This window comes from Mustela nivalis, assembly GCF_964662115.1.
Source record: "Mustela nivalis genome assembly, chromosome: 17".
NCBI lineage: Eukaryota > Metazoa > Chordata > Mammalia > Carnivora > Mustelidae > Mustela > Mustela nivalis.
In genome coordinates, this window is record NC_139036.1 from 36,798,006 (window position 1) to 36,819,352 (window position 21,347).

Below are 21,347 nucleotides of genomic sequence, written 5' to 3' on the forward strand. Positions count from 1 at the left end.
GGGGCGATTTATCCAGGCAATCCAAAAAGCCCTCGCCCCTTTGAGCCTGGCTCTAACTGGTCTCAATGTGTTGTCTGTAAAAACACCAACCATACCTGCTTGCCCCAGGCCCCTATGAGGCCCAGACACCTGGTGAGGGGAATTTAATGACTTTAAAATGTATGCAAGGAGCCAGATAGTTCAGCTTCTCGATTTCATGTCCCAGCAGAACATTGACTCCCAGCCACAGACTAGAAGTAGTTGCTGTTTGATCTGAGGCTCAAGGCGGGGAGAGGGGTAGAGTGACAGGGCCCTGCTTGGGGGCCTGGCAACTTCCTGTAGTGGCTGCAGTTCTCCACCAGACCAGGAGGGGGGGTATGGCCGGAGTTGCCTGCTATAGCTAGTTCCGGAAATCACTTCCTCCTTCCTCTCATGCCGGAGGGGGTCCTATTCTATTAGAGTGTTTGGAGAAACAGTTACCCAGGTGATTCGGAGCCTTGCATCGGGAACAACTGCATGAGAGGGACAAGCCCAGCTGGACTCGCAACATCTGTTTTCCAGGAGCATTCATTCTTAGCTGGTTCTTTCCTTTTTTATTTTTATTTTTTAAAGATTTTACTTATTAGAGACAAGAGTATGAACAGGGGGAGGGGGAGACAAGCAAACTCCCCACGGAGCAGGGAGCCCAACGCAGGGCTTGATCCCAGGACTTCAAGATCATGATCTGAGCCAAAGGCAGATGCGTAACCAGCTCTGCCACCCCGGCATCCCTTTTCTTAGCTGCTGCTTGCCAGCACGTGGTGACCTGTCAGCAGGCTCCCCCACCTTAGGCTCAGCCCATTACTTTTTACTTTTTGACTCATGGATAGTGGAAGCTTAGGGTACTTTGAACTTACGGCTACATTAAAAGTATAAAGGGAATATTCATCTCTCATGCAGCTGGTAAGGCTATTTTTTCATAGGAAAAATAATAATACAAAAAATATAAAAAATTAAAAAATTAAAATAAACTTTTAAAAGCTCTTCAGATGTTACCATGACTGGCTTGCATTTGCAGAACATCCAGTGGTTTTCTGAAAATATTTATTCATGAATTCATCGTTTTCAGGTGATCCAGAGGCCCAGCTGGCCCTAGGAGGGACCTTTGCCCCGTGGTGAGCAGGCCCGGCTGAGATGAATAAAGGATCTAGGCCCTAGCCAGGGGTATAACCAGACAACCCCTCACTAGAGGCTCCTGCAGGAGGGTTGGGAGAAGACAGGTCTCAAGTCAGGCGACCTGGGTTAGAATTCTGGTCTCCTGTTGCCTGATTTTGTGACCTTTCACTAGTCACTGACCTGTTCCTTTGCTCTAAAGGAACAAGAGAGGAACACCCCAAAGGGTTCTTGTGATGGCAAAGTGAAGTCATGGCTTGTGGTAGCTACCAGTGGCCTCCCTGCCCCTGCTGGGCAGCCGGCAGCAGATTGGAGCTTCCCAGGGCAGGAGGGTGAGGGAGATGCCCTCAGGGAGCTTGGGGTGAGAGAGGGAGGAAGACATGGGATGAAACGGAGCCCTAGGTATGGTGGCGGCACGTTAGTAGTGGAGCAAATGCTGTTGGTAGTATGGTGTCTGTTTGGCTGTTTTGTAATGTGATGAAGACAAGAGAAATCGATCTAAAGTGCTTATATCAACACAATATTCTTTTTTTTTTTTTAAGATTTTAAAAACATTTTATTTATTATTTTGGGGAGGGGTAGGCACAGAGGCAGAGAGAACCTTCAAGCAGACTGCCGGCTGAATGCGGAGCCCGACCCGGGGCTCGATCTCAAGCAACCCTGAGATCATGACCTGAGACAAAACCAAGAGCCCGAAGCTTAACCTTCTGAGCCACCCAGGCGCCCCCTAATGCAGAATCCTATTTCCAGTCTATTTATAAGTGTTCTAGACATTGTCCTAAAAGAAGTAGGTGAGGAAACAGGTATCGTGGGCCTATCGGAGCTTTAGGGAATAACTTTCTCTGTTGCTCCGCCCTCCCCAACTGAAGGAAAAGGGAGCTCTCCAGGAAAATTCAACCAGGAGACTCGTGGTCTCTCTTGCATCTACGAGTTCATTTCATTCTGTGCAGGCACGCTGAGGGAGAGATTGAGGGGTAGAAACAGTGGGAAGCTTGACATTTTGAGATACCCCCAAAACATACGGATTTAGTGTCTGTTGCTCATGATGTTTTATGGTAAGAATTAAGTTCCAGTCACTGCATGTAAACAGGCTGGGAGCAGACCTACGGAAGTAAATAAAATATTACCACCAGGTGTGCAGCCTGGTGTGGCATGGTGGCAAGAAGGGTTAGAGGCTGCTGAGCACTGCTGTGTCCAGGCAAGAGCCCAGACCTCCATCTGCTAAGATTTTTGCAGAACCTCTCAAGTGCAGACATATTCAAAAAGAGTGGAGCCGTCTTTTAAAAACGTCATTCACAGCGTTGTTGGAGGGGAAATGAGATTGCATGAAGTACTACTCCACAGTAGACAAACAGTAGTATCCTCCGCCAGCTGAGGCCTCGATTTCTTTTCCTGTCTTCCTTCCCTAAGCCTGCTTTCCCTGACCTTTGGCCAGCGCAGACGAGTGGCCTAGCCCAGAGTGAATGGTCAGCTGCTGCCCTTTGCTGCGTGTTGGCCTGCTGTGCTTCTGTGGAAATAGGCTTTTTATTTTGTAGGCACTCCCCCTTTTTATCTTGGGGAGTTTATCTTCGGCTGTAAGTAAAGGTACTAGGAGCAAAAGTTCAGCACATTTTTAAAAAAAATTTTATTATTTTTAAAATTTTTATTTATTTATTTGACAGAGAGAGAGAGATCACAAGTAGGCAGAGAGGCAGGCAGGGAGAGAGGGGGAAGCAGGCTCCATGCTGAGCAGAGAGCCCGATGCGGGGCTCGATCCCAGGACCCTGAGATCATGACCTGGGCTGAAGGCAGAGGCTTAACCCATTGAGCCACCAAGGTGCCCCTTGGCACATTTTTCACCAGAAAAGACTCCAGTTTCGATCCTGGGTTGTATCGTGAGCATTCGTCCTTCCTGGAGGAGGCTGGCCTGCGGAAAGCAGGAACTGGGCAGATGCCTGGAGGCAGCCTTGGCTGAGTGAGAGACCCAGTGTTGGGCTTTGCTCAACTGAGGGTTTATTAGACCATCCTGCCCCATATTAAGGCCATGTTTCTGGGGTCTCAGGTGACAGCCCTTCTTTCCAAAGACCCTTCTGGTGTGATACATTGTGAGCCCAAAGCAGCATCTCAAAAACCAAGTCGCAATGCAGAATTGTTCTAGTCCCCCCTCTGCCATTCGATCTGTTAGAAGTCCTCTCCGCACAGTGGACCCTCAGTTTTCCTTACCTGGAAAAGCCAGGGCTGGGCTTGGATGGGCGCGAAGGCAACATTCTTCCAAGGCAACATTCTCCAGGGGTGAGTCGTCTGTGCCATGTGCAGTTGTGTGGGCTAGTAGCCTTCATGCCCGGCCAGGTCCTTAATGGAAGGAACTCCTGGAGCCTATACCACTTGGTACAAACCAGCTGCCCCGATGCACCGATTTGTCCCTGAGGCATCGAGGCATGACTTCTGTGATCTTAATACTTGTGTGTCTTAATGAAGAAGACAGACACTGTGGAGTTCCCTGGGGCCTGAACCTGCCTGGAGCGTCCATCTTCTTCTTGAACTGGGAAGAGATCTCCAAAAGTCCACTGAGCAGCTGGTCCTTCAGAGAGCTTCTCTGTGGGCATCCTGGGGAAGGAATAGAAGGACCGAGAGGTGACAATTAGGGAGGATCCTTGGCTTCCCAGAGCAGAAAAGGGGTGGCGGCAGAGGAAATGAGCTTGTTTGGAAAGCTCCCCTGAAAGAGAGGCTGGGCTCTGCTCCCTTTTGAACACAAGGTGGCATCGTGTTGGTATTAGCCTTACTTGCCTTCGCACCAGAAGAAAGACTGGCAGCCCCTCCCTTATCCCTCTCCTTCGCCCCTCCCCAGGCTGCTCCCCGCACCCCACCCCTGCCCCCGCCCCAAGTGAGGCAGGCCAGACCGGGACCTGCTGGGGGTTCCGATTAAACAGAGAAGCGAAACTACTCCATTTTCCTAACTAGCATGCCAAGGCCCCCAGTGGGCCGTGATTCCAATAGCAGACATCTGACTAGAGCTCTTGACTCTTGGTCCACTGTTCTTGCTACTAGGCCGTCTCTTGATTCTCCCAGCCCCGAGTCACTCTCCTTTCATTTACCGGGAATGGGGGCAACACCTTTGCTCAGCCGAGGCAGGCTGCAGCCCAGGGACGCAAAGGGAAGGCAGGTGGTCCAGAGCCTGGGACGCCTGCTGAGGTGAGCAGAGGCTGGTAAGGGTGAGAGCAACATTGGCCCGAGGGACTGGAGAAGGGGATTTTTTTGAAAGTCCACACCCCCATTGCTGCTCTTTGAAGCTAGGAGGAATTTCGGCTGCAGCCACCGAATAAGGCTAAAGGAAATGTCATGGAATCAACTTCGTGAGCTGCTTCAATAGAAACTTCGTCCGAGGCCAATAATAAATGGGAGTTACATAACTCAGCAGGTCACAGCACTAACTAAGCCCTTTATAGGCCATCAATCCACATTTATTTCCTGGATTTTGTAACTGCTGCTGAAAGGGGGAAAGGAGGGGTGAGGATTAGAGGAAGGGGGCCGAGTGGCTGGAGCCCGTCCCCAAGCCCACACCGCTGCTGCAGCCAGCCCTTGGCATCCCCAGGGCCCTCGGCCAGGAGCATGAACCCCTGTCCCAGACTCCTCTGAGGAGCCAGCAGCGTGAGGGGTCGTTTTCTCCCTGCCTCTCTGTTTTCTGTCAAATGACAGGGTTGGATGAGAGGTGTTCTAGGGTCCCTGTCCACCCCGTGACTCGAAACCTCAGGAGCAAAAGAGCATTAGGGCCACCTAGGACCCCTCCCAACCACACCACCTCCGCTGAATTTAGTTGCAAGAAGCTGCTGGATCCTCTTGGTGGGGAAGGGGGCGACTGAGACGGTAAGCATAATGGCAGCAGGCCCCGGGGAGGGAGGTGAGGCCAGCCTGGGAGTGCTGGGAGCCAGGGGCTCGGGAACTGCACCCTCCTCCTCGGCCGGCCTTCGGGTGCTCTGGACCGGAATGCCCCCATGCACGCGCGCGCGCGCACACACACACACACACACACAGGCCTGGAGGACGGGGGTGTCTCACAGCAGCATTTGCCATCCTCAAGCCTGGGGAGTTCAATCTATGAGAGAGTTCAGGGTTGCTCCAGGGCTCTCTTCACATGGGGACAAACGTCCCAAACTGCAGCCAACAGCTTCTGTCCCTCCCTCCGCTGAGGTCAGGAAGACTGCTCCTCTCACCCACACGCCATTCGGAGCTTCTCCATCCTTCCCCCCAGCCTCCTGCGCAGAGCTGCCTCAGGGAGTGTGCCCTGCCAAGCCGGTCACAGAAAGAAGGGCCTGGGAGCCGTGCTGGGTGGGAGTGGAGGCGACGGCAGGGATGCTGGACGGGAGTGGGAACGGCCCGCGGGATGAGGGGTCTTGGGAGGAACCTTTGGTAAGGAGCGACCAGGCTGCCTGGCCCTTCTCCTTAGGGCCCGGGGCCCTGAACTTTCATGGTGGAATCACACCAGGCCCAGGTGCCCCCTGGCCGGCCCTGGAGCCTCCGCAGGAGAAGACCGAAGGAGGGAGGCCCTGCAGCCTCTGAGCACCCCTGGGAAGGAACAAGTGTGGGGGACTTCGAAGGAGGGTGCAGTTCCCGAGCCCACCAGCGGCAGAGCTAAGTTAGAGAAGGAAAGGTCAAAGTCGGGTGTCAAGCCGCCAGCAAGAAATTTCCACTAAAGACAAAAATGTGGCCCCAGAGAAGAGACTCCCGTGGCAGGAGGCTGCTCCCTTCCCGAAACTGGATCCAGACCCTTTTAACAGGACTCAGCCAGTCAGACGTCCTTGGGTCTGGTCTCTGCTTCCCCTCCCCCAGGGCGAATGCTTCCTGTCCAGGAACAGCTGCGTGTCTGGGCTTGTCCCTGGGTCAGCTGGCCTTCCCGAGCCAGACGGAGGCCCCATCCCCGCCTGACACCTGTGCTGAGGTTTGGAAGGTGGTGAGGTCCCCCGTGCCCCGCTCCCACCCCACCCCACATGAAACAGGTGTCTTGAGCTGAGACCCAGAGAGGGCGAGTGTGGTTTGAAACCCCTGGATTCCCGCAATCCCGGCAAGTGAGCAGTGCCAGAAAGGGTTTCACAGGGTCCGCTCTGTTAGCGGGCCCGACCCTTGTGCCCTCCTCCTGAACGATCCCACAAGCTCTTCTGCGTGAGTCAGGTAAACCAGCAAAGGCCCTGCTCTGCCCAGGGTGTAAGGGCTCTGACCTGGGCCCCCACCCCCTGCCCTGTCCCAGGGGAGAAGGGAGTGCCTTATTTGGGAATGGTTTTTGTAGAGAAGACACTTGACCCCATGGGCCGCTGAGGCCGGCTGAGGGAGAAGCAGGTGCCCACTGAAGTGAGCGGCAGGGAGGCCTTGCCAGCTCCTGGACTCAGCTCCACACCACCGTCCAAGGCCTTCTTGGCCATCCCCCTGCCTCTGCCCAGGGCTCCCCAGACACAAATCCTCACCAGTCCTCCTCCCCGCCTGGGGTCCTGCTAAGTCCGAGGACTGCTTTGAAGGAGCATTTTTGCCTCCCGTCCTCTCTCCTGTCTCTGCCCTCCAAATGCCAGTGAAAGGGGTGGGTGGGTGGATCTCAGGGAGACTAACGGAGACCAGGGCTTGAGAGGAGAAATTGGACCCGGCTTCTAACACAATCCACTTGCTGGGCAGGCGGTCTCCTCCTTCCAGGGCCTGCTTTTCCTTTGTTGAAGGGGTAGGTAAGTGAGCACTGGACTGTTCTAGAAACTCTGCCCCAGTCAAGGTAAGGCAGAGACACCAAGATCATTTCAGAAAATGCTCCTGGTCGGAATATACGCCTACCCCACCTCTGCCCACCAGCGGATGTCCCAGGCCAGGAAAAGGTCCTTTTTTTTTTAAAGATTTTATTTATTTATTTGACAGAGATCACAGGTAGGCAGAGAGGCAGGCAGAGAGAGGGGGGGAAGCAGGCTCCCTGCTGAGCAGAAAGCCAGATTCGGGTCTCGATCCCAGGACCCTGAGATCATGACCTGAAGGCAAAGGCTTAATAACCACTGAGCCACGCAGGCGCCCCGAAAGGGTCCTGTTTGAACAGAGCAGGAGTGAGGCCCGGTCCTGGATCCTGGACAAGCATCACTCTCCTTAGCTCTCAAGGCAGTTGTGAGGCAGGGACGATGACTCTTGGACCAGGGCTGCTCACCAAGGTACAGTCAACCCCGGGGGCAGGTAACTCTGCTGTGTGGTCGGGGCCGTGCTGTGGGGTATTTAGCAGCGTCCGTGATCTCTACCCACCAGATGCCAGTAGCTCAGGCACACACCCCAGTTGCGACAACCAGAAATGGCTCCTGGCGTTGCCAAATGTCTCAGGAGCAGAGCCGGCCCCCCTGGAGAGCAACTGTCTGACACGGTACGTGGGTCCAGAGGCTGGAGGACAGGCCCACGTTTGAATCTGGATGCTCTGCTTTTCCTGCAGCCTCTGTCTCCTTTGAAAATCTCTCTATCGGGGCGCCTGGGTGGCTCAGTAGGTTAAGCGTCTGCCTTGGGCTCAGGTCATGGTCCGGGGTCCCGGGATGGAGTCCCGCCTCGGGCTCCCCGCTCAGCAGGGAGCCTGTTCGTCCTCTATCAGCAGCTCCTCCCGCTTGTGTTCTCTCTCTGGTGCTCAAGTAAATAAATAGAGGTGGGGTGAGTGTGAGCTGGGAGAGGGACCTGAGGGCGGCGCAGTTGCAGGGGGAGGTACCAGCTGGGTGGCCCCGCCCCTGCATGGCCGGCTGCCCAGAGGCGGGCAGGCGGCTGTGCCAGGCCAGTGTGCGTGGCCTCACTCACCACCTTGCAGATGGGTTACCCTGAGTCACAGCCACTGGATGTGACCCGGAGTTGTCTCATTCCAGAAGGTGTCTGCTGTGGCCGAATGACCATGACACTTACCCAGGTAGACCGGCCCCAAAGGCCCTCGGATGGGACCAATGCCTTCAGGAGGTGGCCTTTGGTTCTGGGTTCTAGAATGTGATGATGGAGGCCACGGTAAAGAAGCTTCTAGACTCCAGGAACTTCCACTCTCCCTGCTCTGTAGCATGCTGTAAAGACACCTGGAATGCAACACCCAACGGTAGCTCACATTCCAGCTCTCTGGCCTTGGTTTTTCTGAACAGAGGCCTGGGACTGAAGGAGGGCCTGTGATCATTGACGTGCATTGAGCATGTCCTATATGACAGGGTCTTTGTGTCCCTCCTGTCACAGAATTCATGCAATGCTCCATGAAGTAGGCGCTTTGATTACTATCCTTGTTACAGCTGAGGAAGCTGAGCTCAGAGAAGTTAAGTAACTTGCGCAAGGTCACACAGCAAGTAAGTAGAGGGGGCTGGGCGCATACCCAGGTCCCCCAGCCGCATGGTTGAGGGCAGCAATTGCATAGGTGAGAGCCCTGCTGACTGGGTGTGAGTATCAAGGATGGGAAGAGTGACGGCAGAGTGAGGAGGGGCGGGACCTGGCGCCCAGTCCAGTGTGGGCAGGAGTGGAAGATGACTCGCAGGTTTGGAGCCCCAGGGACTGGGAGGGTGGCAGTGCTATTAATAGACACAGGGAAGTCAGGAGGAGGGGCCGGTTTAGGGCTAGATGATAGTGCATTCTTAGAAGCTGATTTGTTAACAGTGGGACGTTTAGGGTGAAATCCAGTACAATGAGGAAAATTCAGCACATACAAAAATACCACCAAACACCAGCAACCCCCTTACCAAAACTGAACCACCAGAGTCCCCAGCCCTGTGCTGAGGCTGCCGAGCCTGGGTCTGCGGTAGCCTTGTCCGAGGCCCAAGTTCAAGTCCCACACTGACCGCTGGGGGTCACCCCTGGCGCACAGAGCACGGTGCTGCTGGGGCGGGCCTGTAATAGGGTCCACCTAGGGGAACATCGCAGGCTGCCCCTGGCCAGGAAGGCAGAGGTTTCCTCTTGTTTTAGGGGTGGGGTGGGGGCTCACAAGACACTGAGCTACTCCTCCTCCCCAGGCTCCCACACATGTGGCAACACCATTTCACCGGAATTTCTGTTAACACTACCCCCACCCCGTCCCCACCCCCAGCAAGTTCCACTGACCTTAGAACCATAGGAGGGGAAGCAACAGAGCCCCCTTCCCCGAGCAAGCCTCAAGTGCCGGCTCTCAGGGTCCAGTCCCGAGGGACACCTTGTCCAGAGCGCTGGGGGCCAGCGACCTCAGGCAGCGGAGCCCATCGGGAGCAGGAGCCCAGCTGTTCCCAATCACATAGCTCCCCTGACATTTGCGTCAGCAGCTCTGCCCTTTGACCTTTAATTCCCGGGAGTGGAGGGTGGAGGCAGCTTTGGTGATCAGGACTAATTATTTGCAATTCGATTCAACCGGCAGTTTATTGGGGTTTGGCCTGGCTGCCTACCTTCCAGACGGCCTCCCACATCCCCAGGTTTACAGCCTTGGCCTCCTTGGGAAGCTGGGAAGAACAGAAGGCCGAGCCAGTCCACCTGGGAGCCACCCGGGGTTCTTCTGGACTCCCCCCTCCTGGGAGCAGCCTGTGGGCAGTGACGCTTATAAAAGTGCTTTGAGACCACCCCCCCACACACGATAGAGGAGGTGTCCCATACGCATGGCCAGCTCGGCTAGGTGTCCCCTTGGGCCAGCCTCCAGCTCCGGTCCCGGCTTGTTGCGACACGTCCCAGGGTGGGTTGGCCAGGCCAGGAGGCGCTGGCCTTGCAGCTGTCCTGCTAGAGGGTGCAGGGCTAGGAAGGGAAGGGAGCGGGGCTCCCCAGGTCCCGGGGCTACTGCGGTGTCCAGTATCCCTCTATATTTGTCCTCTTGGAGGGGCAGGCGGCCAACTGGACCCATGACGTCTTCTCCCGGGGCCTGGGCTATTTTGGAGTCAGCCTTGGGGGGATGGGGAGGAGGGTGGGGTGGGTTTAAGGGAACATTTCCTCCTGGCTCCAGGTCAGAGAAGAGGCGGAGGTTGTGTGGCATGGAGAACCGGCCCTGAGACCTTTCTCAGAATTCCCTGTGCAGCTACGGAGATGGTCCTGGGCTCGGCTTCCTGGGGTTGCCTGGGCTCTGGGGCCGCTCAAGGGCTGTCTGGGCAGAAACCCCAGTCTCTTCTCCCCGTGGCTTTTTCCAGCCGTTCAGACATCATCCCTCAATTAAGAAACAACTTTCTCCATGCTAGGTCTCACCTAGGACCAGAGCTAGGTCGGTGGCTCCCATCTGTCCTGTTTCTCAGGGCACCAACATTTCCAGAAAAAAAAACTTAGGACCAGACGTGGTCACCAGGTCCATATGTTGCTGAGTTAAGGACACTAAAAGGAAGTGTCAGAGGAAAGGTCTTTTTGAACACGCACACGCGTGTGCTCACACACACCATTGAACACAGTACAAGTGAAAGGGCCACATTTCACATCGTGGGTCTCCCTCTGTGAAAACCTCACTGCATTGTCCTTGTCTTTCTCACTTTGCCACGGGCAGATGAGAACATAACAACCCTGTCGATGGGCTCATATTCCAAGAAGGACGGGTCCCTGGCAGTCCCTGCCTGGGCCCAAGGCCTGGGGCAGCAGAGGACCCCCCCCATACCCTCTCCCACTCTCTCGTGGAGCAGCAACCCCCAGCTCCAGTATTTGCAGGTGGGGAGGCTGGGGAGCAGTGTGGTCACTGTGCCAGTTTCTGGAGCAGCAGGGCCCTGGAGACGTCAGCCCACTGTCGCCGCGCTGCTTTGAACCGGACCTGGACAGGGGCTCAGAGCCCACGTCCTGGCCTGTGATCTGAGACTAGTCGCTGAAGCTCCCCCTCGAGCTTCCATTTCTTGTTCTGTAAAATGGGTATATTGGCTCCTCATCACAAGGCCAGTGGGATGAAGTGAGAGAGTGTGAAAGTATTTTGTGGCCTATAAAGCTTGGGCAGGGGCGGTTATTATTATACGAGAAACTAGTAAATGGCTGAAGAAAGAGCACCCCGAGAGCTGATCTCAGCTTCTGGGTGCAAAGACAGTGCTCGCATCCACACCCAGGTCTGTGATCTTGGGGCCCCTCCAGCCCCACAAAGGAGCCAAGCAAGCCTGATCCTCGTGAGTCAAGGCAGCCTGGACTGCCTGACGTAGGGCCTGGCCTCTGGCCTGTGCTCAAAGGGGCTGCCCTTTGTAAAGGCTTCTGTTTACTTGTGGTGGCCCCCGCATGGTTACAGATGTCCGTCACCCCCTAAATTGGAGAGAAGTACGTGGAGGGCCTCCCCAGGAAGGAGGCCCTTTGGGGAGGGCTAGGGAGCATTGGGACTGAGGACTCGGAGAAAGCCCAACACCTAAGCTTCAAGGCATCCGAGTGTAGATCTAGTGGACGCCCCCTGGCCCACTGCCCATTTCTGGGAGATGGAGCAGGAAACACACCAACCATGTCCCGGACCAGCACGACCCCTCCCCTGAGCTGGGCGGCTTCAGACATGGCCCTTTGCCTCTGGAAGCCTGTGCCTTCATCTGCAAAATAGTGAGTCCCTAACTCATGGGGTTGTTGTAGGCTTACATGGGACTGTGTGAAGGGCTCTCACTCCTCAGGGGGCCCCTGCCCACCTTCCTGAGGCCCCAACAGAGCCACAGCCCCCACAGAGAGAGCCAAAGAGTCCTCAGGACTCACGAGCCCTGTGGCTGGTTTGCCACCTATACCCCGTGTGGGTCCCGAGGCCCCGCCTCAAACGGAGGGGGGGTGGCAACAGGTTTCTTCGGGAGGCCAGGCCCCAGCTCCCCACCCCCTTCCCCCAGCTGCTCAGCAGCCGGTGGTCATGAAGTCATTGCCACCTTCCCCAGCCTGCAACACCCCCCACCTCCACCCCCGTGCTGACATCCCATTTGGCAAAAAGGCTGGAAAAGCCGCTGACTCTTCCAGTCCCTGGGTTCACGGACTGGTCAGGGCCTGTCGGCCATAGGCCGACCATGTGGGCCGAGGGGGTTCACAGCCCCCTCCCCGAGCCAACCCCACAACACACGCACGCGTGCGCATATACACACGCACACACACTCTCTCCTTATACATACCTGGTCCTAGACCTGTGCGATTCACACACCCCCAACACACACACTCCACACTTGCACACACACTATCCCCTTTCCGGTCCTGTATAAACTGTCACCCCCCACACACACACAGCAAGCTACACACCGCCACCCATGTCTGTGGTCTACCCACACAAGGCAGCAAGCGGGTCCTGCACACACACACGGCCACACACATGTGCACCTCACACCGGCACTTCCTACCCAGCCCCGGGCTCTCCTGGCTTCACTCCCCTGCCACCCACCACAGGCCTGTGCCCTTTGGCTTCATTGCGCCAAGGGGGACACTCGCAGATGGAGCCACACTTGGTGAGCCGGACCCGAGGCAGCTGGAGCCCCTTTGTTCTTAGTTGTGGAAACTGTGGCCCAGAGAGGGCAAGGGGACGGTCAAGCCACACAGCCAAAGTTCCAAGTGTTTCCAAGCGTCTGAGAGCCTGGCGGAACAGGAAGGAAGCGTCCAGGCTCTCCCCTCCCTCACTGCCACCCTCCTCAAGCCCCCTGACTCAGTTCCTCCCTGTGCTGGGCAGAAGCAGCCAAATGGCTTCCTTAGGGATGGCCGCCAAGACTGGGTGCTGTGTGAGACTCTCGTCCTCCGCCCCGGGTAAAGGTCACCGGAAGCTGCTCAGGGGAGGGCACCCACTGTTGAGGCAAAACCGGCCTGGGCTTGCCGTGTTAGCCCTTGGGTGGGCTCTGTCGCCTGCAGGAAACATTCAGCTCCGGGCTACATGCACCCTCAGCCTGAGCTTCTTGCTTCCTGCCTCAGTCTCCCTCCTCAGGTCTCAAGCCCCTCAGCCGTGGTGTGACCTGTGTCTCCGGGGACTGCCTCTGTGCCCTAGATCATCAGCTCCACAAGGGTAAGGATTTCTGCCTGAAATCAGGTCTGGCACCTAGTAGGTGCTCAACAAAAATGTGTTAAAGGAACGAATGGGCCCCTCCCTCCCTCCTCCCCTCCCTCCCTGCCGCCAGCCTCCTACAATGGCTCCTCCTTGTCACCCTCAGGGGGCCTGGCATCTGGTGGCTTCCCATCAGCCAGGAGCTGGGCATAGGCCATGGGTGGCCATGTCAGCTGGGACTGGTCACCTGCTCCCCTGAGCTTCAGCTGTCACTCGGGAATGAGGGGCCCGCTGCTGGGGGGGGGGGTGCATTTCCTCTGCTGTGATCCCAGGCACCACGTTGGGGGGTGGGGGGCAGTCTCCAGGGCTACCTCTGGCCCCTGGCTTTGAAGAGCAAACCCAGGCTGGGGAGCCACCTGGAATAGACCACCAGCGTCTTCAACCTGGGAAGTCATGGAACCCAAGTAGCTCTGAGTCTTTCTTGGTGCCTTTTTCCCCAGAAGCACCCACCTGTCCCGACTCACACATGGCAGGTCCGCCTGAGGGAACCACAGGGCACGGACTGTGGTCCACATTCTGCTTCCTGCAGGGCCCTTCGGGGAGGCCAGGCCGTGGGAGGGCGCACCAGGGTGTTGGGTCCCAGTGGGCGGCAGGAGATGCTAATCGCTGCGGATTGCTAGCCCCAGCTGAAGGTCAGGAGGTAAGGCAACCCGTGGTTATAAATAACCAAGCCTGGCCCAGCCCCAGAGGGCAGCGCTGGACCTTTGCCCCTGCCCCCGACTGTGACATCCCGAACCCCCGAAAGGCCCAGCCTGCAGTATGACCTTTGCGGGTGAGGTGCAAGGTCAGACAGGGGCCACCCTGGGCTTCCCTTGCCCATGAGAGGAGGAAGGTGGCCCTCCTCACCGGGTCTCTGCTGGGGGTGGGGCGGGAGCCACTGAAGCGGAGACAGCCCCACCCCAGGGACCCGAGGGTGCAGACAGCTTGTGGGATATAACCCAGGGACCTAGACAGCCCTCAGCCCTGCGCTCTGACCTCCCACACCGAGTGTGCCCATGGCCCACAGCCCTGCCTCCCAGCTTGTGGTTTGTGGCTGCTGGGGGCTGGGGGCCCAGGAGGGAGAGACAGCAGGGTCTGCATGCCCAGACCTGTTTCTAGAGCTTCAAGTATAATGGCAGGATTTGCCTTGGGAATGGACCTGAGAGCTCCTGGCATTCTTCTTTTTTTTTTTTTTTTAGATTTTATTTATTTATTTGACAGAGACAGTGAAAGAGGGAAGACAAGCAGCGGGAGTGGGAGAGGGAGAAGCAGGCTTCCTGCTGAGCAGGGAGCCCGACATGGGGCTCAATCCCAGGACCTGAGCCAAAGGCGGGGACACTTAACGACTGACCCACCGGGGCGCCCGCTCCTGGCAATCCTGAGGCTCCGTGGAACCAGAATCCCCAGCCTGGGGCTTTCGGACTCTCAGAAACTGGGGAGAAACTCTGGTGGCAGAGACGTCAGGGACAAGGACGCCACAGGGACTGTGGGCACCTGCCCACCACCACCTCCCTCTTGACAGAAAAAAGAGATGGGCTTTACCTGCTCCAGGACTCGTGTCTTTTTTTTTTTTTCCCTTTAACTTTTTTTTTTTTTAAGATTTAATTATTAATTTGAGAGAGAGCGCTCGTAAGTGTACGGCTGGATGAATTTGCAGAAGCTGAACATACCCATGGACCCAGCACCCAGAAGTCCCCTTGTGACGCCCTCACTACCCCCAGAGAAACCTCTCTCCCGACCCCCAAACCCCTGGGCGACTTCGGCCTGCTTCTAAGCTGACCTTGGCTGGAGCCACGCACTGTGTGGCCTTCCGTGTCTGGCTTCTTCTGCTCAATACCAGGTTGGTGAGGTTTGCCCATATCTAGGGCATTCGTTCTCCTCACAGGTAGCCGGCCACCGAGTGACTTATCGTAACATTTTCACCCTGTGCTACTGGTGATGGACATCCTGGAACATGCCAGTTCCTGGCTGTCATGAATAACGTCACTGAATACTTGCATTCCTGTCTTCTGGGCGTCTCCAGGCTCATCTCTGTTGGGCCTGTCCTCACGAGGGGCCCAGGACCTGCCTCTATCTGTTCACCTTTGGAAAATACAGGAAGAGTTACTTTTTAACCAGTGTTTTAATAAAAGAATGATTTTGTAAGGAAAGGATTTTTTTTTTTTTCCACTTTAAAAAATGAGGAAGGAGGGATGCTTGGGTGGCTCAGTTGGTGAAGTGTCTGCGTTTGGCTCGGTCGTGATCCCAGCGTCCTGGGATGAGTCCCACATTGGGCTCCTTGCTCCGCAGAGAGCCTGCTTCTCCCTCTGCCTCTGCCTGCCACTCTGCCTGCTGGTACTCTATCTCTCTGACAAATAAATAAATACAATCTTTAAAAAAAATAAAATAAAATAAAACAAAAAATGAGGAAGGTACACAATTTTTAATTTAATTTAATTTAATTAATTAATTTAAGATTATTTATTTATTTTTTTGACACAGAGAGAGAGAGATCACAAGCAGGCGGGGAGGCAGGCAGAGAGAGAAGGGGAAGCAGGCTCCTCGCTAGGCAGAGAGCCCGATGTAGGACTCGATCCCAGGACCCTGACTGAGATCGTGATCTGAGCCGAAGGCAGAGGCTTAACTCACTGAGCTACCCAGGCGCCCACAATTTAAAAAAAAAAAATAGGAAAATACCGACATGTAGAGACCATGTCAGACCCTGGAGGAGAGCGACCCAGGTCTTCCCTCATGGAGCATACGGCGGGGGGTCCGGTCAGCAGTGGAGCCAAGGGACAGACCAGGGGACATCAGCCCCTCCTCGGTTTCCGCTGGCCACATCCCACCCACAAGTTTCCTGAGAAACCTCCAGCCCCGCGGCCAGGCTGCACTCCCAGAACCCCAACATGGGAAGCGAGTGACCATACACGGTTAGTTGTGACCACACAAGAGCGGAGGACTTGCGTGGTATTCGATGACAGGAAGGTGGCAGGTGCTGGGGCTGAGGAAAGGAAAAGAGGGGAAGTAGGCAGGAGAGGCGAAGGGGCCAGGAGAGGCGCTGGACCTTGGTCTTTATCCTGAGGACCAGAGGAGGGATTTAAGCAGGGAGGGAGCAGGTCAGGTGTACTCTGTTAGCAACACTGCTCTGGAACCCTGTGGAAACTGGCTTGTGGTGACACAAGAGAGAGCGCCGGGGACCTGCTGAGGCCCTGAGCTGATGAGCAAGGGGATAGTGGGACAGGAGATGAGGGGGATAAGGAAATATTTCGGGGCTGTCCCAGAAGGATCTGGGGCCTGGGAGGCTCTGGAGCACGGGCCGAGGAGCAAGCATGAGGAAGGGGTGAGGTTCAGCCCTACAGGAAGGCACGGTGGCAGCGCAGCTCTGCAGGTGGTGGAATTGGCTCTGGGGAGGTTTTGGTGAGTTTCTCCACGTTTAGCAGTTTCCACAGAGCTCTGAGAACTTCTGAGAGCTAGGTCGGTTATCCCTGAAGAGGCAGGCAGGCCTGGGCCATCTCTAGAAGGGGAGAAGGGGTTATTCATTTATTCAACAAAATATTTACCTGTGTGGGGGTTGTTCCAGGTCCTGGGGATACATTGCTGGGCACAACAATTGTAGTGAGGAAGACGTCAATAAATATATAGATAAGGTGGTGATAAGTCTTGAGAAAAACTAAGTTGGGTGTAAGGGATAGGGAGCGACAATGGTGGAAGGGAATCTATTTCAGTTAGGGTGATAAGGGAAGGCCTCTGAGGAGGTGACATCTGAGCTGACACCTGAAGAAAGCGAAGGAATAAGGCACTTGGATAGTTGGGGGAAGTGGTCCAGGTAGAGGGCACAGCAAGTGCAAAGGCCCTGAGGCAGCAACACTTAGTGTGTCAGAAGAACAATAAGGAGGCCAGTGTGGACTGGAGTTAGGACAGGAAGTTGGAGGGAAGGCTGAGCAGGGCCAAGGGGAGGCCTTTCTACTCTGCGGTTGAGGGGAGAGCCTGTGAGGGTTTGTGGTGGGATGGCCTGATCTTGTTTTGTTTCAAAAGGATCACTCTGGCTGCTCTGAAAATATGCAGAGGTTCAAGTCAGAGAATGTGGTGGCCTGACTAGGGCGGAGGCAGTCAAGGTGGCAGGAGGTAGTCTGACTGTGTGTGCATCATGAGGATGGGGCCCATAGTGTTTGCTGATGGGCCCATGTGGATGTGAGGAAAAGGGAGGAGGCCCAGAAGCTGGCTGATGGTTCCCATTCATCAACCTGAGAAGCCTGAGAAGGGCCCAGGGCTGCCAGCCTCCACCATCTCCCCTCTGCCCTGAGTCTCCTCCCAAACCTTCCTCTCACCTTTCTTCTGCCCTTGTCCACCCCCCACCCACCCCCACCCCCCCCCCCCCCCGCCGCCCCGGCCCCATCTCCATCTTCTGTTTCTGGTTGTCTCGTGGCCTCATGCTGTCACCTCCCTCAGGCCAGAGAGCCTGCCCTCAAGAATATGGACTTCATTTGAAAGACCCACAGATCCCCTTACCCAAGAATTCAACACTGCCACAGGATGCAAACAGCAAGAGGTTCTTTATTGTTACGCAGGCGCCTGCGGGTGGTCAGCAGCTCCTGCTAGCTGAGCACACCTGGCTGGGGTGGTGCAGGATTTTTATAGACAGGTACATACAAGTCCCGGATGGGACGGGGCCGATTGGCTAACAATTTGAACATTTGAAAAAAGGCATACTTGGTGTTAGCGGATTGGCTTTGGAAGACCCCCTCGCGCGAAGAGTCACTCCGCAGTGCTGATGACTGTGAACAGGGGCCCAGAGGCTGGGAGCTGTGGAAAAAGTAGACTTGGCCCCCAAGCCCCACCCTGGTGGGGGCAGGGCACCCTGCTGGAGAGAAAGCCTATTCTCCACCTCAGACACTTTCATGACATGAGCCCGAGATGTGCACAGTGAATCCTGGTCTAAGCAAAGCCAAGGGTTCTTTGGGGGCTGAGCCAGCACTCCCTGGGATCTGGGGCCAGGTTTCTCAATGCCTCCTGTCTGCTCATGGTGGAGGACTGGCTTGTTGGGCCTATGTTCGGCTCCAGCTGAGGGCATCAGCCGGTCTGGACCTTACGGGCCTAAACCTGTTGTCTTGAGGCCACCTGTGGCTGGGGAAGAGGACTGGGAGGCTGGGGACCTGCTTTTTCGCCTGGGCCTTGGTCTCATTCCTTATTTCCCACCCACCTTCTGCCCTAAATTCCAGACTGCGTGAAGGAAGAGAGTTTCAACTAATGCGTCCAATATGTGAACTCCTGGAACCCCTCCAAACCTACCCCTCCTCCAGGCTGCCCCGCAACTGCCTCCTTCCAGAATTGGGCAAACCTCAGCCCTACCAGCTCTCACCAATCGATCAGAAAATGCTGTCACTATGCCTGGGAATCACCCTTTGCCCGCCCTGTTGCTGTGACCTGATCTGAGCCAACATTATCACTGCTGGGATACTTGTAATGGCATCTGGTCTCACCCCCTTCATGCTATTCCCAGTACAGTAGCCAGTGATTTTTATTAAAAAGTAAGTTAGATTATGTCACATTCCTACCTTCACCCTGGTGAATCTGGGGAAAAGCTACAGTCTTTTCTGATTGTCCCATCTGCACCCAAACATCATCTCCTGTGCCTCTCATTGGGTTCTAGCCACACTGACTTTCTGTTCTTTGTGTATACAGTGTACATGCCTACCTCAGGGCCTTTGCACTTGTGGTTCCTCTGCTTGGAATGTAGAGGAATCCCTCCCCTCAATGTCTCCATGATTTGCTCCTCACCTTCTTCAGGTTTCACTTATATATTACCTTCTTGGAGCAGCTTTTACTAACTACCAAATTAAAAATTACAGAACATACCGAGGGCCCAGATCTTACTTTCTCATATTCTCCAGTAAAAGGAACCAGGGACTCTTGAGAAATGGCTGATTCTAGGACTGAAGGTGGAGATACACAAGATGAGCCCAGAGCATCTTGTAATGCCAGGAAGTAAGGAAATGCTAAATAAATAAACAAATTAATTCATTAAGGAGGGATGTAGGACCCAGATGAAAGAGGTCCCAAAAGGCAAAGCTAGAAGAAATGGAGCAAAAAATGGCAAATTATTGGATTATAATCCAAATGTAAAATAAACATTCATGAGTCCATTATACATAAGTGATTGGATCAATTAATAAATGGGCAAGAGATAAATCTCCTGTGCAAAAGAATTCAAAATCATTTACGTAGATACGTCACCCAAAATGGGGGAGCATGATTCCTGTTCCTTAAGTGTGGGCTGCCCACAGCAACTTCCTTCCCGAGAGGACAGCATAGAAAGGGGGAGGCAGGGGAGAAACTTTGCAGTGGGGAAACCTGGCGAACTCCCGGTCAGCGCCAGGAACTCCCGGTCAGCGCCAGGAACTACCAGTCATGTTGCTAGTATGTACCCTTAACGTGACAGGTAACAAAACACGGCACCTGAGCTCTGCGATCCTCTGCTCCTGGAAACCCAGAGCCGCAGTCTGATCATGAGAAAACCATGAAGCAGTTTCCAGTACAGAACGCTTGACTAGTACGCGGCAAAACGGTCAAGGTCATCAAAAACAAGGGAAGTCTGAGAAAGCTGTCACGGCCAAGAGCTGCGGACGAAGGGAGCCATGCGGCCACAGAATGGACTCCTGGATGGACTCCTGGAAAAAAAAAAAAAAAAGGAAGTTAGGTAAACCGAGGAAATGTGAATAAACTACAGACATTAGTCAATAGTGATGTATTAATATGGGCTCATTAATCGTAACAAATGCAGCATTAAAATGTAAGAGATGGTATAAGTCAATAACAGAAGGAACCACATGTAGAAGTATTTTGGGAGAACTGTTTGTATTATCTTAATTTTTTTATAGACCTAAACCTGCTAAAAAGAAAATCAGTTAAAAATGGCAGCACCCCCCCCAATACCCCATATCCCTTCTCCCCACCCCTTTCCCATTGCACTTGTCACCATTTAAAAATAGGATACATTGAACTTGGGGATCTGTTCTTATCTGTTATCTCTCTATAAGATTCCTAAGGATTTTGTCTCTCACTGTTAGAACGCCAGCACCTAGAACAAGTCCGACAAAGAGTAGGTGTGTCATACATATTTGTTGAATGATTAGTTTCTAAAGATAGCCTCTGTTAGTTTTTCCAGTTTTTTGCCTCTGCCTAAATACATTTATTGTTGATTTAAAAGAAATGCCAACTTATAAGGTCTTGCTTATCACTATCCTCACTCCCTAGCTCCTGATTGTTTTTCCTGGTTATTAGTCTTTATGACAGCAGTTTTTTTAGAAGGGGCTGGAGTTTGCAGGCCTGGTGGGAAGCAGAATGGTCGTGTTTCCCAAGAAGGCTCTGTTGCTCTGCCACGTGGGCAGGAGGGATGGAGCTATGCCAGGGCCGTCCCCTGACATCAGATCCGTGGGCACTAACTAGATCCTGCTTGGTGGTGAATCGGGTGCGTCAGAACCCAGGGATTAAATAGCTTTCGAAATCCACCAGCCTGTCTGCGACCAGCCAACGGGCCACAGGGCACATGCCCAGACCTTCTGCCAGCTCAGAAATCGTAGAGGGCACCATCCTTGCGGACATGTGGGGGACCTGGGGAGAGGTGTCCCGCAGGGGGCTATGGCCCAGACCCAAACCTGATGGAGAGCTGAGCTCCTGTGGGGGGGGGGCATGGATTGAGGGCTGGCAGACCCTCTCCCCGCTCCCCTTGGGGAGGAGGGGGTAGGTTGCTGCTGGCCCTTTTCCTGGTGTGAAGGGTGGAGCCTGACCAGGCTCTGGGAAGCCCAGTGTGTTGGGGGAGGGGACACTGTGGTGAAGGGTAGGGGGGCATGCACCAAGGGGCATTTGTCCTCTGCACTCCGAGGCCATCTGCTTTACAATGCAGCCACTTGCCCTCCTTCCTGGTAGCAATATGGAGCCGCCCAGACTCTGCTAGACATAAGAGTGCTAAAGATAAAAATACTCGAAGGACACATGCCTTCTGCGAACTGCTTTGCTAAATGCGCTGTTCCCTGTGAGCCACGGCGTCACTCCAACCCCCCCCCGCCCCCCAAAGCTGGCCCTGCTTAGGCGCAGAAAGAAGCAAGGACTGTGGAGTGGGGGGGGGGGTGGCAGGGGGGCACTGAGCAACACTGTGCGCGGGAGGGCATGAGTATGTGCACGCAGGTGTGTCCTCTGAGCACACGCCTGCCGGCACCTGGGTTTCTCTGCATGTGCGCCCCAGGGTGTGCACAGGAAACGTGGGGGTGTTGGTGCTGTGGACACGCGTGCTTCTGTCTGAGTTTCGGTGTCTTTGGCACTTTCCCTTCCAGCAGGGGAGCTCCCATGGGTTTGGGTTTGGGCGCGAGGGTCTGTG

The 21,347-nt window shown here is 54.8% G+C and overlaps 1 protein-coding gene and 1 long non-coding RNA gene across 14 annotated transcripts; one reads left to right on the plus strand and one right to left on the minus strand.

Annotated features, from left to right (window-relative positions):
- Window positions 1-2,783: 2,783 nt before the first annotated feature.
- Window positions 2,784-14,152, minus strand: LOC309850561 (uncharacterized protein). 12 transcript variants are annotated; one of them, XR_014304333.1, is made up of 5 exons: window positions 9,166-9,306; window positions 8,808-8,921; window positions 8,002-8,162; window positions 3,334-3,717; window positions 2,784-3,037 (listed from the first exon to the last, which is right to left on the minus strand). XR_014304333.1 is itself a non-coding variant. In XM_082704628.1 (4 exons), the coding sequence occupies exons 1-4, from the start codon at window positions 9,174-9,176 to the stop codon at window positions 3,464-3,466; spliced, it is 540 nt and encodes a 179-aa protein (XP_082560754.1). In that variant the 5' UTR covers window positions 9,177-9,306; the 3' UTR covers window positions 2,784-3,463. The 12 variants fall into 12 exon arrangements, 1 of the variants encoding a protein (XP_082560754.1); XR_014304334.1 differs by having other exon boundaries at window positions 2,784-3,717; window positions 8,808-8,995; XM_082704628.1 differs by having other exon boundaries at window positions 2,784-3,717.
- On the plus strand, window positions 12,653-18,898 carry LOC309850564. 2 transcript variants are annotated; one of them, XR_014304336.1, is made up of 3 exons: window positions 12,653-12,976; window positions 14,594-14,834; window positions 18,193-18,898. It is a non-coding gene; the product is annotated as an uncharacterized lncRNA (long non-coding RNA). The 2 variants fall into 2 exon arrangements; XR_014304337.1 differs by lacking the exon at window positions 18,193-18,898 and having other exon boundaries at window positions 14,594-14,836.
- The last annotated feature ends 2,449 nt before the right edge of the window (window positions 18,899-21,347 follow it).